Consider the following 15,676-nt stretch of genomic DNA (forward strand, 5'->3'; position numbering starts at 1 on the left):
ATGGCTGTTGTCCAGCGCATAAATATAAATAAATAAATAAATAAAAATATATATATTATTATTATTATTATTATTATTATTATGATCATCATCATCATAATCAGGCCTCTCATATCATTAGTATTATTATTATTATTATTATTACCAATATCATTATTATTATGTTTATTCATTATCATTATTATCACAATTATCATTGTTATTATTATCGTTACCATTGACATTATTATTCTCATTATCATTGTTATTATTACCATTATTATTATTATTATTATTATTATTGTTATTATTACTACAATAATAGAACATTAATCCTTGACGACTTAAACGCTCCTGGAATGAATTGCACATCTTAATGTTGTTCTAATGGTATATATTACTATGCCAAAATCATATCATAAGTGTTATTTTCATCCCTGAGTTATATCAGCGTGCAACAAATTAACTTTACCGTTAATAACAGGAACCTACTAGACTTAGTTTTTACAAAAATGTGTTTGAAAGTGATGTCGAACTGGCCACTCCTCTTAATAAATCTCGAAGTTAAACTACCTTACTCTAATCATAGCCAACAAAGTTATTTTCAAAATTATACACAAGGTAATTACTTGAATCTTGCCATTAGTTTTTATAATTATGATTGGAATTGTGTGTATCAAGCTAATGACGTAAATATAGCAACTAATTCAGTATGTTCGATTGTTAAAAGTGCCATATCTTGGGAAATTTCAGTCACAATGACTAAAAGGTCTATTTCTTAAACTGTAAATGTCATAGAAACTTATGTAAATTATGTGTTAAAATTGATAACTCTATTGTAAAGAAATTTATAAAACATGTATTTCTAAATGTGATTAAAAGATAATGACTAAGAAATTATCATGTAAAGTAATTCTGGAAAATCCAAGAGCAAACAAAGAAATCGTAGAAAATTTTTCCACTGATACTATCTAAGGGTTCGTCCCTTATGAACTGTCACTAACACCTTCAAGCCTGTATATGCGTTTTTTTTTTCTTATTTAAATTGATTTACTTTTCAAAGTGATTAATAAATCATACAAACATCAAGTTATATTTTGAATTATAACAATACCAATTTCTTATTTTATACAATTAATCGAATAAGTTTTTGGAATCATCTACTCTTTCAAATGTATCTGTGTTAATACCTAGGTGTTGTGTGAAGGTGGATTTTGAGACAATACTAGATCATTTTGTCTTGTCAGTTGCGTAGTGCAAACTCAGATGTTATCTTAAATCTCTTACAATAACACTAAATAACCAAATAAGCTAATACATTAATTTCGTTTCTTAATTTTACTGCAGTATTAAAAGGTTTCGATTGACAGAATTATTTTTTCTATTATTAGTTGAATAATATTTGAGGGAGGTGAGATATGATGATAGAGATCGGATTAATCTTGCTCAGGATAGGGACCAATGGCGGGCTTATGTGAGGGCGGCAATGAACCTCCGGGTTCCTTAAAAGTCAGTAAGTAAGTAAGTAAGTATTAGTTGAATAATACCGGTGAAAATTAATCTCCTTATTATACGCCTGTATTTACATGGAAATTATCAGGCAGATTAGTAACAACTGTTATTTTAATATGCACATTATTAGGCCCTATTAAGTCCATGAATTTGTCTCGATATTGAATAGAATGATAATTTTAAATTAATTATTTAGTTTCATTGAAAAAAGTTCTCAACCTAAACTCTAGGGGTGCTATTCATAGACATTTCGCTAACCCGCGCTACGAGCGTGCTAAACTAGCCTCGGCTATCGACTGGTTACTTGTACAGGATTCATATCATATCATATCATATCATATCATATCATATCATATCATATCATATCATATCATATCATATCATATCATATCATATCATATCATATCATATCATATCATATCATATCATATCATATCATATCATATCATATCATATCATATCATATCATATCATATCATATCATATCATATCATATCATATCATATCATATCATATCATATCATATCATATCATATCATATCATATCATATCATATCATATCGCTAACACTGGTTCATGAATACGAAAAACGTTAGTTCACTGATCATCCACCGGAAGCCAGCGCTAAGAATGTCTATGAAAATGGCCCTAGTTCATTAAATTAAGAAAATGGCATTACGAACACGTCCGAAGATGCTATAGGCTTATACTATGATTAAAGGAGCAGAATAGAAGTTAATTTTCGATCGGATAGTGAAAAAGAATTTGAAACTTTCAACCGTCGGTTGAGATTCACAATCTCTCATATTGTGCAGATATTAATAGATACCAATACTCCAACTAATTGCGTATGTGTACTTGCCTAGCAAGAAATATCCAACAGACTAGGTAATTCTTACTTATATCGAATAGTACAGCTCTGAAGATCGAATATGTGTTTAATTCTGAAACTCCAGAGTTTTTTAATGTCACTGCATATTTGAAAATAAATTTTTTTTCTTTACAAGGAAAAAGTACTGTAAATCATGCATTCATTTATTTGCTCATATATTTATTTGGATATATCTATTTTTCACTTCAGGTTGAATGCCATCCGTACTTTAATCAGAGCAAACTGATCAACTTTTGCAAGGAAAGGGAAATTGCTATAATGGCTTATGCTCCATTTGGAAGGCCCGGTAGTAAGGTGTTATATGTCAGACAAGATGCACCTCTGTTGTTTGAAGATCCGAAGCTACAAGAAGTTGCTTCCAAACACGGCAAGACTGTGCCACAAGTCATTTTACGGTACCTGGTAAGTAAGTAAATACGTTTAAACTTAAGTGAATCTATGGCATAGTAAACATATTTAATACTAGAACTGCCGAGAGGTCATTTTGACCGCTTTCCATTTTTAAACTCGGTAGTACTGTTACAGTAATTTTTATCGTGTGTTGATGAGAGTTTGTAACTTTTCCAAAGTTGTTTCGCAAATCATCAAGGCACAGGAATATTTACTTTCGCTTAATTAGTTCTATAGTATAAAGACATAAAGACCAAAAACTAGAATCTTAATACTCCGCTTGATGCATGATTGATCTGTTTTGTAAGTATATTATTTTTATGCAAATCTGGCTTTCAGGTAAAGCTTCCTGTAAGCAGACTTAAATAATTTCAAGGGAAAAATTGTTTCAGGGCCGGGTATCGATCCCGGGACTCTTCACTTAGCGCACGAATGCTCTACCGACTGAGCTACCCAGGAACTACACACGACACCGTCCCAATTTTTCCCTTTATATCTACACAACTCAAGGCGGCAGAAACCCAACTTTGAGAGCACACAAACTATGTGTGACTTGAATTGTGGTTTTCTGTTAAAGTACCTATAGTGACGTATATATTATACAAATCTGGCTTTCAGGTAAAGCTCTCTGTGAAGCAGACTTGGATAATTTCAAGGGAAATTACTCATATTATTTTTTGTTAGTTAAATGTTTTTATTACAAATTAATACAATTAGGCTTATTATTATTATTATTATTATTATTATTATTATTATTATTATTATTATTAAATATCCGCGGAAAAGAACCCTAATTCATCAAGCGGTATGCTAGGGTGTTAGTTTTTGTTATGGGTAAACTACTTATCTATACTACTTATTTCACACAGGTAATGGTGAAATATGTATCTAAAGTCTTTTAAAGATGAAGTTTAACAAGCCTATAAATTGTCTGTAGCAACAAGGTTTTTTGATTGCTTCACTCACATAGTGGAGTCCTGTATTCGGTGTCGCAGTCCAGAAGATGTGTCTTTATTTGAAATCTCTTTGCTTAAAAAATAGGACAGTCAAATAGAAGGTGTTTCACACTGTGAAGGTCTTCGCGGCAGGAGCATGTAGAGTCGATGTCTGCTGGAATATTGAATCTGTCGAAGTAAGTACCAAATTTCCCATGTCCAGAAATAAACTGCGTTGTTACGAAAGTAGGTTTGAAGTGATGGCTTTTGAGTCGGTCGTGGATTGTTGGGAAGTAGGTGTCTCTTGTTAGTGATCCGGTTGTGCATGTCGTCCATCTAGTATTCCAGTTTTGATGAGTCTGTTGTCGTATTTGTTTCTTGATATATGATATCGGTTGTAAACTGTATGTCGGAGTTTCGTTGCCGGATGCTGCACCTTTCGCTAGCTCATCAGCTTTTTCATTTCCTCTTACACCATTGTGTCCGCGGACCCAAGTGAGGCATATGTGCTGTACGTACTTTTCAAGTAATTCCCTTGCCTCTATCGCTAATGGGTGACGGTTGTACTTGTCAGCGATGCAGTGAAGGGCAGCTTGGGAATCACTAAATATGCGCGCTGAGTTTTCGTTCTTAATGCACCATTTCATAGCTTCATTAATCGCTAGAAGTTCTGCCTGAAAAACTGTGCAATAAGGAGACAGTTTTATTTTGGTGCAAAATATTTCATTATCACTGTGGTAGGCAACAAATGCGCAGCCTACTTGTTCTTCCAGTTGATTACTTTTGTGTCGTGATCCATCTGTATATATGTGGTAGTCGTGTGTCGAGAAGCAGGTGAGGAGGAGTTACAATTAGGCTTATTACAATCCCTTAAATAATATACCTGCAAGTTAGTTGCTGAAATTTCTATAACCAACTGCATTTTACTGAATTATATAAAAATGTGCTCTTTTTTACCGAGTGATGTGTCTGAGACGGTAACGTCTGAGACTCTCATTCGAGAGATCTCTGGATTGAACCCCGTGGCCGGCCATTCTGATTGGGATTTTTCACTGTTTTCCTGTCACAATGGCAAATGCCAAATTGGAAATTTACATACCGCCTTAGTCACCAAATTAATCACAAACCTTGAAACAAAATTCAATCAATTACGCCTACGCGAACACAAACCATCTAACACACAACAATGGAAACACCAACTCAACAACAGTCAATAGTCGATGATCGACTGATATACGGTATATCTCAAGATCTACACACGCGATATGATCACAGGATTTTTTAACTAATGGCGGGTATTTGACTGTTCGTCATGCACTCACATTAAGCCAGTTATGTAGACCAATTTACAGAGTCGTTGCCCTGGGTGCTCCTTAGGGGGCTGGTCTACGCTAACACCGCGATGTGATGATTATGGAGATTTGTTGGGATGACACGGTGGAACCGGAGCTCCCGGAAAAAAAACTCCTCTGTTACCTGAACCACGGCTTGCACAACACAAGTTACAAATCGGGGGTACTCCGGGAATCGAATGTTAGTGACTAAAAGGCAGACTGGATAAATGAATTAATTCGTGTGTGAGCGGGTGAATAAGTGAATGCTGACAACGAAACGTCCAACAAACTAGTCAACGAATATTGTTTTTACTTTCAGATTCAACATGAAGTTGCACCAATCCCGAAGACGTCAAATAAAGATCGTCTCCAACAAAATACAGATGTATTTGACTTCGAACTGAGTTCTGATGAGGTTACTTCTATAGACGCATTGGACGTGAACATTAGGATATTTATATGTCCACAGTACGTACAAATAATGATTCTTGTCTTACAGCAATACTTAGGCGTAAAGTCTACAAAGACAAGTCATAACTGAGTGGAAAATACGTAACAGATGTCACTGAACAAAGACCTGGCTTTACAAGGGCTGGACCTGGGACAGGTCAGCACACATAGGTCCGGTTTGGCCCATGGCGCGCCTTTATATGTCCAAGACCGACAGGTGGGCCATCCTGCCACAGCCACTTATAGAGCCAAGTCTCGCTTCGCGGACGAGTAGTCTGAAAAGCCCCAGGCGCCCGGAGCCCCAAGCCCTTCCTAAATCAACCCGTACTACTCCCAAGAATTCACCCCAGCCCATGTTTACTATTGCAGATTATAAATGAAATGAGGGAGGAGAGGAGAGTGTTGGTGGAATGACAGAAGAAAAAGGGAGTACCCCGAGAAAAACAGTCTGAAACGTCTGCCTTGTCCACCACAAATTCAATCACGACATGGCCGGGGATCGAACCCCGGACGGTAGGCCAGCGCTCTAGCAATATAGCCACAGACGTGGCTTATTGAACCAAGGCCTCTACTGTAAGGGTGTTTCTTAATTAGACCGAAAAAATTATGGAGTAGATAGATAACCTTCGTGGAAGCATATTTTGTTAAGAAATCCATGGGCTGCGACGCTTCGTTTCAGGGCAAGAAGGAATTACAGGTCGGAATAAAGTAAGTAGGTATAAGCAAATAACAAGCGATTCTGTGTCACATGATTCTATGTGTTAATCCAAACAAAGAAAAAATACGTACTGAAAAACGAAACCAACGACGCATTAAACTGTACTGAACATTACAAAAGAATGAGTGCAGTACAAGTACTAAACTACGTAGACGAATAACACGGATAACAAGAGGTCGTACCAATGGAAGTAAACAAACGTGCTGTAATCGATACCAAATGATACTGGGATCCGGACGTAAACAAACCGAGAGATAGTAATAATAACACACCCCTCTTGGACTGAGAAGATTGATTATCCGTTCCCGTCTTCTTGCAATGAAATGAAGCTTCGCAGTCCTTAACAAAATATGCTTCCATGAAGGTTATCTATCTGCTCCCTAATTTTGTCGGTCTAATTTAGAGACACTCTGTACAATACATCAGGTTATTGTATTTTATAAAACAGGATCTTGGGTAGCTATGGAGTATGGATACACACACACACACACAAAACACACGCACACACACACACACGCGAACACAAACAAATAAACATATACAATAATACAAAACCAACACAAATAAATAAATACAAAGAAGTACACATAAACAGAGAAATAAACACATACAAATACACAAATATAAATAAATAAACAAGTACAAACAAGAACACATAAACATACACACACAAACAAACATAAACACACACAAACAAGCATACACACAGAAAACAAATACAGAAATACAAATAAGCATTCATAAATATACAAATAAACAAACACATAAACACGTACGCAAATAAGCAAAAACACAAATACACACAAACAAATACAAGCAAACATATTGAAATACACACAAAAAAACGAACACACGCAAATACACACAAACAAACACAGAAATTTGGCGTTCGTCTCCTTTCTCTCATCCGTAAGAGATCTTTCGAGGATCATACTAGTGCCATATTGATTGCATGAATATGCAATCCTGTTATGTCTACTTATGCCGAGTTGCAAGAAAACAGACCTATAAATAATGTATTCCTCTGTTAGTTAGTGGATCTTTAAAGTTAGTGGATTGTCGGACTGCAGAAGAGGGATTTAACGGGCCACTAGTTATTGGATCGTTAACCAAGCACCTTTGGATTTCACAAGTGACGCAATAGGACATGAATGAATAAAAAGTGAACATCGGCTGCTGGACTGATGAGAGGCATTGTTTTTATTGTTGTCAAAATTTTCAATAAATATAGACTAATGCGAACCAGAAAGAAATCAGGAACAAAAGTTTCAATGAAAAAGATATATGCCTATTTTTTATTATAAATAGCGCACGAGTGCATTAATTTTGTAGAAAATAAAAATACAGGCTACAGAGCATATAACCTTGTCGTCAGACGATGAACTACAGTCTGTAATAAAGAAATAAATAATAACTTCGCTATTCGAAGAATTAATGAATAAATAAAAGAGTAAATAAATAAGTAATCAAATTATCGTATATCGATAGCTATGAAGAGATGCCTCTATCTACAAAAATGGTAATTTAGTTTAACTACATTATTATTATTATTATTATTATTATTATTATTATTATTATTATTATTATTATTATTATTTAGATTAACTACATTATTATTGTGTTAACAAAATTGGACATAATATTTTGTTTTCGAATAGAAGATCTTGCAAAGCAGAAACATATATAAGACGTTTGTCTATTTTAAGAAAATAATGTCGAATTTGTTTTATTTATCTGCAAATGAACAGATACGAGGTATCACTTTTTAGCCATCGATATGCAGTATTATTGTAGTATCGTGTATACAGGTCTATTATACAAAATATCGCATGCCTGAACCTCGCACAGGTAACATTATGATGAGTTAAAATATATTAAACTATTCACCAATACACAAAATGTACGTAAGATGGCTGTCTAACGGAGAACTATACAGGGTGTTTAAAAATACGGGGCATAATTTCAGGTATGTATTTCCCACATGTAGACAATCAAAATAGTTCAATATAACATGTGTCCGGAAATGCTTCATTTCCGAGTTATGGCCTTCACAACACTGAAATTCACCGGAACGTTTTTCTTTCCGCAGGTCGTTGTCATTACATAAGATGTTCAAAATGTCCACCTCCTGCTTGAATACAGACCTCACATCGATGTCTCATTGACCTGCGAACACGATCCCAAACTCCAGGAGTATTGCGTATGTCCTCAGAACATGCCACAATTCGATTCCGAAGGGATTCCAAATCAGGCACCGAAGACGAATAAACCAATGATTTTAAATGGCCCCACAAGTAGAAATCGAGAGGGTTCAGATCAGATGAGCCTGGAGGCCAAGCAATTGGGCCACCTCTACCTATCCATCCTTCGATCCAAGTACCGGCGAGCCGTACGACTGAAGTGTGCAGGAGCGCCATCATGCAAGAAGTGAATGTGTTGACGATTGATCAGTGGAGTGTCTTCTAAAACATGAGGTATGGTGTTTACCAGGAAGTTTGTGTACGCCTGCCCCGTAAGTCTGTTTACAAGTACATGGGGTCCAACTAATCGATCACCAATGATACCGCCCACATGTTGAGGGAGCACCGCACCTGGTGATGAGATGGAACAGTTGCACGTGGGTTGGTTTTCATACGCCCATACATGCTGATTGTGGAAATGTGTTATGCCATCTCGTGTGAACTGTGCTTCATCTGTAAATAATACTAAGGCAGGAAAGTTCACACTGCTGCAAGAACCACTGACAGAACCTAACTCGTGCAGGGTAATCTGCTGGTGACAGGGCCTGTACACGTTGCAAATGATAAGGATGCAATTGATACTCTTTCAACAGTCTCCAGACAGTCGTATGAGGAACATTGACTTGCAACGCTACCCTTCGTGTGCTGATAGAAGGAGTCATGTTCACAGCCTCCAGAATCCCCTCCTGTACTTCTGGAGTTGTAGATCTTGGTCGTCCCCTGCCCATACCAGGAGAGTTAAATTTTCCATACTCGCACAGACGGTAATGGAGACGTACAAATGTCTTCCGATCTGGACATTGTCGCTGTGGGTACCTCTCCTGGTACAAACGACGAGCCAGCGCAGCATTGCCGTCCGCCTTACCGTACATGAAGTATATCTCTGCCAGCTCTTGATTTGAATACATGTCGCACAGTCTAACGCCTACACAACACTGACTCTAACCTTCGCCTTGGAATGAACTGTCAGAGTGCCCTCTTAATGTCTCCTTTGACGGCAACGACTTGCGGAAAGAAAAACGTTCCGGTGAATTTCAATGTTGTGAAGGCCATAACTCGGAAATAAAGCATTTCCGGACACATGTTGTAATGAACTATTTTGATTGTCTACATGTGGGAAATACATACCTGAAATTATGCCCGTATTTTTTAAACACTCTGTATATTATTATAGGAGAGAAATCAGATCTATAAGTTAGTGAATCCTTTAAGGGATCAATAACACTAAAGATGTTTCTTGCAACGCGCCTTTCGAACTTACTGGTCCATTAGCGCCTAACGAAGGAATAAATGCGTTCTTGCAACCCACCATAAGTCTTTTCAATGAGAACTGTTTGACTTCAACAAGCCCTTGGACACGGTCGAAACAAGAGTTTGCATGTTATCATATTTATTTGATGGAATGAAGACATGATATTGTAAATGACACAGTAGCTAGGTTATAACATTTCGTTTGAATTATTTCATAAGATGAATAGTAAAATTATGAACACAAAGAACAGAGAAAGTGCATAGAAAATACAAAGTGATAAAGCTCCCCAAGTAGTCTATTTGCATCTCATTGGTTGTTAATGAACCCGCTTCTCATCTGAAAGTGAACTTTATTACAGTCTTATTTTATAATCTTTCGGGTGAAAGAACATACCAAACTACTAACTTAGTGAAGTGGTGGTGGTGGTGGTGGTGGTGGTGGCGAGGACGAAGATGATATGTCGACGATTGCAATCTAATAACGACAATTATGATGGTTACAATATTAAAAGCACCTCTTATTATTATTATTATATTATTATTATTATTATTATTATTATTATTATTTCTTGTTCAGACAACTGTCCGAAGACAGGTCTGAACCTCACAAGTGATACCAACAAGGCACCACTTATGAGGCAACTAGGTCAGGAGATAATGGGGTAGGGTGGTCAATTCCTCTACTACTACTACTACTACTACTACTACTACTACTACTACTACTACTACTACTGCTACTGCTGCTGCTGCTACTACTTACTACTACTACTATTTGTTCTGCTATCCCTTCAGTGTTAACGTCCTACTTTCAACATTTCTCCAACAATAGGTATTTCTATTTAAGTTAGTAAACTGATTTATTTTCATGATACCTCTTGCACCAAACTGAAACTTGATTAATATATTTCAGTATTATTATTGTATTTATACTGGTAATAATGAACAGTTTGACTGTTAAACACTTTCGTTTTTCAGCATTAACTTCCTATGATTGTATATTAGAAGATTTGAAGAGAATGTTTGGATGTAGACCTTCGGCTCCCTCCTCCTATCAATAGCGGTTGCTATCGTCTGCGATACAACGAACTTTTTTGTTGATTTCGAGTTCGATATTTTTTTTTCTGGTTATATGCTTATATAAGATATGTTAACTCTCGCTAATGTGGTTTTATATTTTATTTTATCAATCTTAGTTATTATTTTATTATTGTTAATATTTTTATGTTACTATTATTATCAATTAATTAATTATCTCCGTCACTGTTATTCTATTATTACTATTATTGTTATTATTATTATTATTATTATTATTATTACTGTTACTATTATGTTTATCATCAACATTATTATTGATGTCTGTAAAATTTAAAAATTTATGTAGACTCTACTGGACTGTACCCGAGCACAAGCATATGCTCATTTCGGGTATCTAATCAAATGTAAATTATGAATAAATTTGAATTTGAATTGATAAAATTGAAGCACTAGTCCATAGTACAGTGTAAGTGTAGAAATGTTAAGAAAAATATTCGAGATGATTGATTTTTACAAGTATTAATATTTTTTTATTCTTTTTCAGATTTATGGGTTCTAAAAATTACCCCTTTTATCTTGAATTCTGATGATAGAGGAGTTTCTATTAAACTTGAAGACAAAATCTCTAACTACTACGTTTTGCACAGAGTTGAATGTGATGCAGATTTGGAACAATTTTGAGTGTAAACTACGAGTATAAATGTACATAACTTGAATGCATATGTTGTATTATTCTAGTAAATCGCATGTAAGACACACAAATGGTAGTTTCATGTTATTTTTACCTTCTGCTACACTTTATTACGTTTCTGCATATGCCTGGTGACTCACCTGCCTTTATTTATACGAAGTTATGGAATCCCGCACATCAACTCAATTCCATAAAATCAGTTCAGTAAAAACAGTACTCATAATCATACTGTATTTTAAATTAAAAATGTAGTAATGTGCTGTCACAATAGATGAGGTGAATAAGGCGTGTAGCTAATAATGGTTTGTGAGTTGAGGTCTTAGACTATGTATGTTACTTAATTGTCTTGTTGTAATACGGGTACCCTGGAATATTCAATATATCCTCTTTGATATTAAGGCAGCGGTGTCGTAAAATACTGCGAAACAAGGCCAGCACTTCGGGCATATGTATATTATAAAACGATCATAATACTTACTTCATCAGCATTTCAAAACAAGGAAATAAGTGTCTAATATCAGCTGGTACTAACTTTACTTGGTAACTAAATATAAGGAAGAGCCCTTTAATTTTAATTGAGGAATTATCCACTCTGGAGGTATAAAAATTTCACATCTCATTCCGTTGAAATCTCCTAGAAACAGGTACCGCAATTTCGTGGGCATGATATAATAAAGTTCAAGGTTGTCTAAAACTTAACAGTAAGGGACAAGTGAATCACTCGATGTAATGTATTATTGCACAAGTAGCCTAGGCCCCTATATATCGACGGGCCAGTTCAAAAAGAAAACAACTCAAAATTTGAAGTTTTGAGATAATTGCGTTGTAAAGTTTCATGTTGCTGTGAAAACCCCAATTAACATCAATCTAATTTGAAACTTATGACAGTCTACATACGTATAAAATATCATTAACAGAATTTGGACTAATTACAATGATCCCAGAATTTTACCTGCAAGTTTGTTTTTTCTAACATGTTTTGAGTTGTTGCCTCTTTGATCTGGCACTTAGGGTAAATTGACAGCAACTGCTTTGAGACAGAGTAAACTTAAATAAGGGGAAAATAAATAATTGCAGTGAGATATTTATTGAACGATTACAATAGAAAATGTTTATAGTCAGGGGCAAACAAACCCCGGGGGCCAGGTTACCATGACGCCTAAAAATTTTTATGTGGAGCTTGAGTTTCTTTGCTGAGTTCAAAGTGTTTAATACTAGCCGCCACTGTGGTCTAGTGGCTAGAGCGCTGAATTTATAATCCTGTAGTCCCAAGTGCGATCCCCAGCGTAACCTCGATTTAGAACTTCTGTTGGGCAAGCCCGTGGTCCAGGTAACACAGGGATTTTCTCCGGGAGCTCCAGTTCCCCTGTCACATCCCAGCAAATCTCTATCCCCAGCTCATCTCAACGTGAGCGTAACATAGACCAGCCTACAATGGTGCATCCTGGGCAACGACTCTAACGGTAAATTGTCTACATAAAGGGTGAAAGATAAGCAGTTAATTATCCGACATTAGTAAAAAAAAAATCGATTTATTTTATGTTGCTACGACTAGCACAATCATAATGTTAACAAAAGCGGTCATAGGAATAATTTTTTCACCCGTATGAAGCCAGCTGTGTATGCCCATGGGTGGGCAACTTGTGCTCTCAAGTGTCAACAGAATCTCAATGCAGGTAGAACGGACTTTGTACTAAATACTAACTGTACTGTCTGTGTGGGTTCTTTCAAGATACAAGTTCGATCGCGTCTGCAGGGTCTGCAGTAAGTGGCGGCTCGTTTTAAGTGAAAAACAATATAATTCCCAGATAATTCCCTTTAGTTACGAATAAAAAGAGAATTTTTTTATTAAGAAGAGAGGTAAATCTTGTATTCTTTTACACTTTCTTACGCATGACCTTTTCTGTTACAAATAAACATTGAAGGTTTTAGTAAAGAAATACAGCTAAAGGTAAAAATGAGATATCAACAAGTTGAGACTGATATCAAATATCATTAGCACGTTGTGCGTGCGAGTTACAGAATTGCACGACATATAATCGACTAGCTAAGAACATTTATGGATAAATTTTAAATGTAGTAGTATCATGTAGAACATAGACAACTTCACTTTCTTTGACTATAAACTATCTTGAAGAGTGATAAGAAAATCTTCTTATCAAATATAAGACTCTACTTCAAGACTTACAGCAGAATTAACTGCTAAGTTTGGAGAAATAGTGACAATGGACAAGGAATCGAAATTTTTCTGAAATCTTTTTGGCTTACGCCAATAGAAAATCCTGAAAATTTATAGCTTGAATTAATAAATCTACAGAACAGCACGCCACTCAGATTCGAGCAAAATCAGGAATCGAACTGTTTATAATGTTGCCTAAGTAGGATTTCCAAATATATTCTTTGCTTCCATATATACTGTATGTGCTTGAGGCAGAGTTTAATACAAGAAAGAAGTGTAAAAGCTCTTAAAGTAAAGAAAGAGCTCAGAAGTAAGCTTATTTCATCTGTCGTAACATGTAAAAAATACTTCCTTGAATTTGTTATTGTTTCCGAATACAGACTATTACCTTCCTGAGAACAGAGAAATACTCTTTAATGTATAAAGACTTGTAAATTATAGCTCTCTACATTTCAAATAAGACATATAGAGAAGAGAGAGAGAGAAAAACTCATCCGGCCTTAATTAAGGATGACCACGAGGATCCGGAAATTAATAGCAAACAAATATAATGAATTAAATATGAATATTGTTATAAAATAAAGTGTAATAATTAAGCACCATTGATTATTAATTATAAAATAAAATCTTAGAAGATGACTATAAAATTATACTTATAAATAAAAGATTTTATGTAAAATTAGCATATAAATGAAATTGTATAACCTGCAGGGAATGTTTGAGAATTTGCGAGATGATTTTTTGAATTTCAAAAGATGATATTGATCACTGTTTTAAAAAATGATATGTAAATTTTGGTAAAGAACTCCGAGCACCAAAAAATAAACCTGTCACTGACCAATTGAAGAGAGGGATGTTATACTTGGTACTAAGGTAGGGAATACAAGGTTCATAAATGGCCCTCTTTTCCTAATCAACCTGATGAGCTTGGTTTAGATCTCTCTCCATGCGTATAGTTGGATCTATGGTAATAACCTTGTGTTGTTCCCTGTTTATTGTTATTATATCCGCTCTTCTGTGAGAGTCGTCTTCAGAAATGCAGTGGACCTCTTCATGAACTTCCCAACCCTTGTTCCGAAGAAGACAGGCGATAGCTCCACGGACTCTATGATGCCTGTTGTTACGCAATAACTCTCCTTTCCGACAAAAGCCCAACACGTAGCCAAGAGTTTCTGTCTCGTTGCAGCCTGGTTGACGGCAACGTGTCGTGCTGAAAGCTCTGCCAGGAACGGAGAGCACTTCAGTAAGGTTGCAGGACATCTTGATTGCATTAATATATTCTGAAGACGACAAATTCTTTTTGGTGCTGACCCATGAATTGGCTCTTGGATATTCTTCATAGATTCAAATTCAAATTTCAAGTTTATTTACAATTTACATTTGAATTGAATACATATGAATAGATACCCGAAATGAGCATATGCTCGTGCTCGGGTACAGTCCAGTAGTCTACATAAATTTTACAGGGTTCAAATAATAATGCTTATGATATAAATAATAGTAACAATAATAATAATAATAATAATAATAATAATAATAATAATAATAATAATAATAATAGTGATAAAACAAAAATATTTACAATAATAAAATAAATACTAAGACAGATAAAATAAAATATAAAACCACTAGCGAGAGTTAATACAAGCATATAATAAGCATATAATAGCCGGAAAAAATGCCAAACTCGAAAATCAACAGAAAAGTTCGTTGTATCGCAGACGACAGCAACCGCCGTATTGACATTGTGTTGTGCATTAATGGTAGTAGTGGGGAGCTGAAAGTCTACGTAACTGCCGTTCTCTTCTAATCTTCTCGTAAAATCATGGGAAGTTAATGCTGAAAAAACAAAATGTCTACGGGTCAAACTGTTCATTATTACCAGGATAAATACAAATAATACTGAAATATATTAATCGAGTTTCAGTTATAGATCTCTCCTTTTGTGCAAGAGGTATCATATCAAAATATTTTAGATGACTACACCTTTCCCCTTATGAGGTAACTGACACCAGGATTCAAACGATCTCTTTCGCAATTCATCACGTAGATTTATTCCAGTTGTTCGAG

At 35.4% G+C, this 15,676-nt stretch overlaps 1 protein-coding gene across 4 annotated transcripts in view; it reads left to right on the top strand.

Annotated features, from left to right (window-relative positions):
- The window catches only part of LOC138697675 (aldo-keto reductase family 1 member B1-like), a 28,234-nt gene extending 16,736 nt beyond the window's left edge, over window positions 1–11,498 (top strand). For 2 of the 4 annotated variants that reach the window (XM_069823130.1, XM_069823139.1), the window contains 3 exons: window positions 2,573–2,785; window positions 5,362–5,510; window positions 11,281–11,498. In XM_069823130.1, coding sequence (XP_069679231.1) covers window positions 2,573–2,785; window positions 5,362–5,510; window positions 11,281–11,323 — 405 coding nt within the window. In that variant the 3' untranslated portion in view covers window positions 11,324–11,498. Of the gene's footprint in view, window positions 1–2,572; window positions 2,786–3,814; window positions 3,906–5,361; window positions 5,511–11,280 lie in introns of all 4 variants that reach the window. The other 2 variants (XM_069823148.1, XM_069823157.1) reach the window with 2 other exon arrangements.
- Window positions 11,499–15,676: the final 4,178 nt, after the last annotated feature.

The sequence above is a fragment of the Periplaneta americana genome, chromosome 1, assembly GCF_040183065.1.
Source record: "Periplaneta americana isolate PAMFEO1 chromosome 1, P.americana_PAMFEO1_priV1, whole genome shotgun sequence".
NCBI classification, from domain to species: Eukaryota; Metazoa; Arthropoda; class Insecta; order Blattodea; family Blattidae; genus Periplaneta; species Periplaneta americana.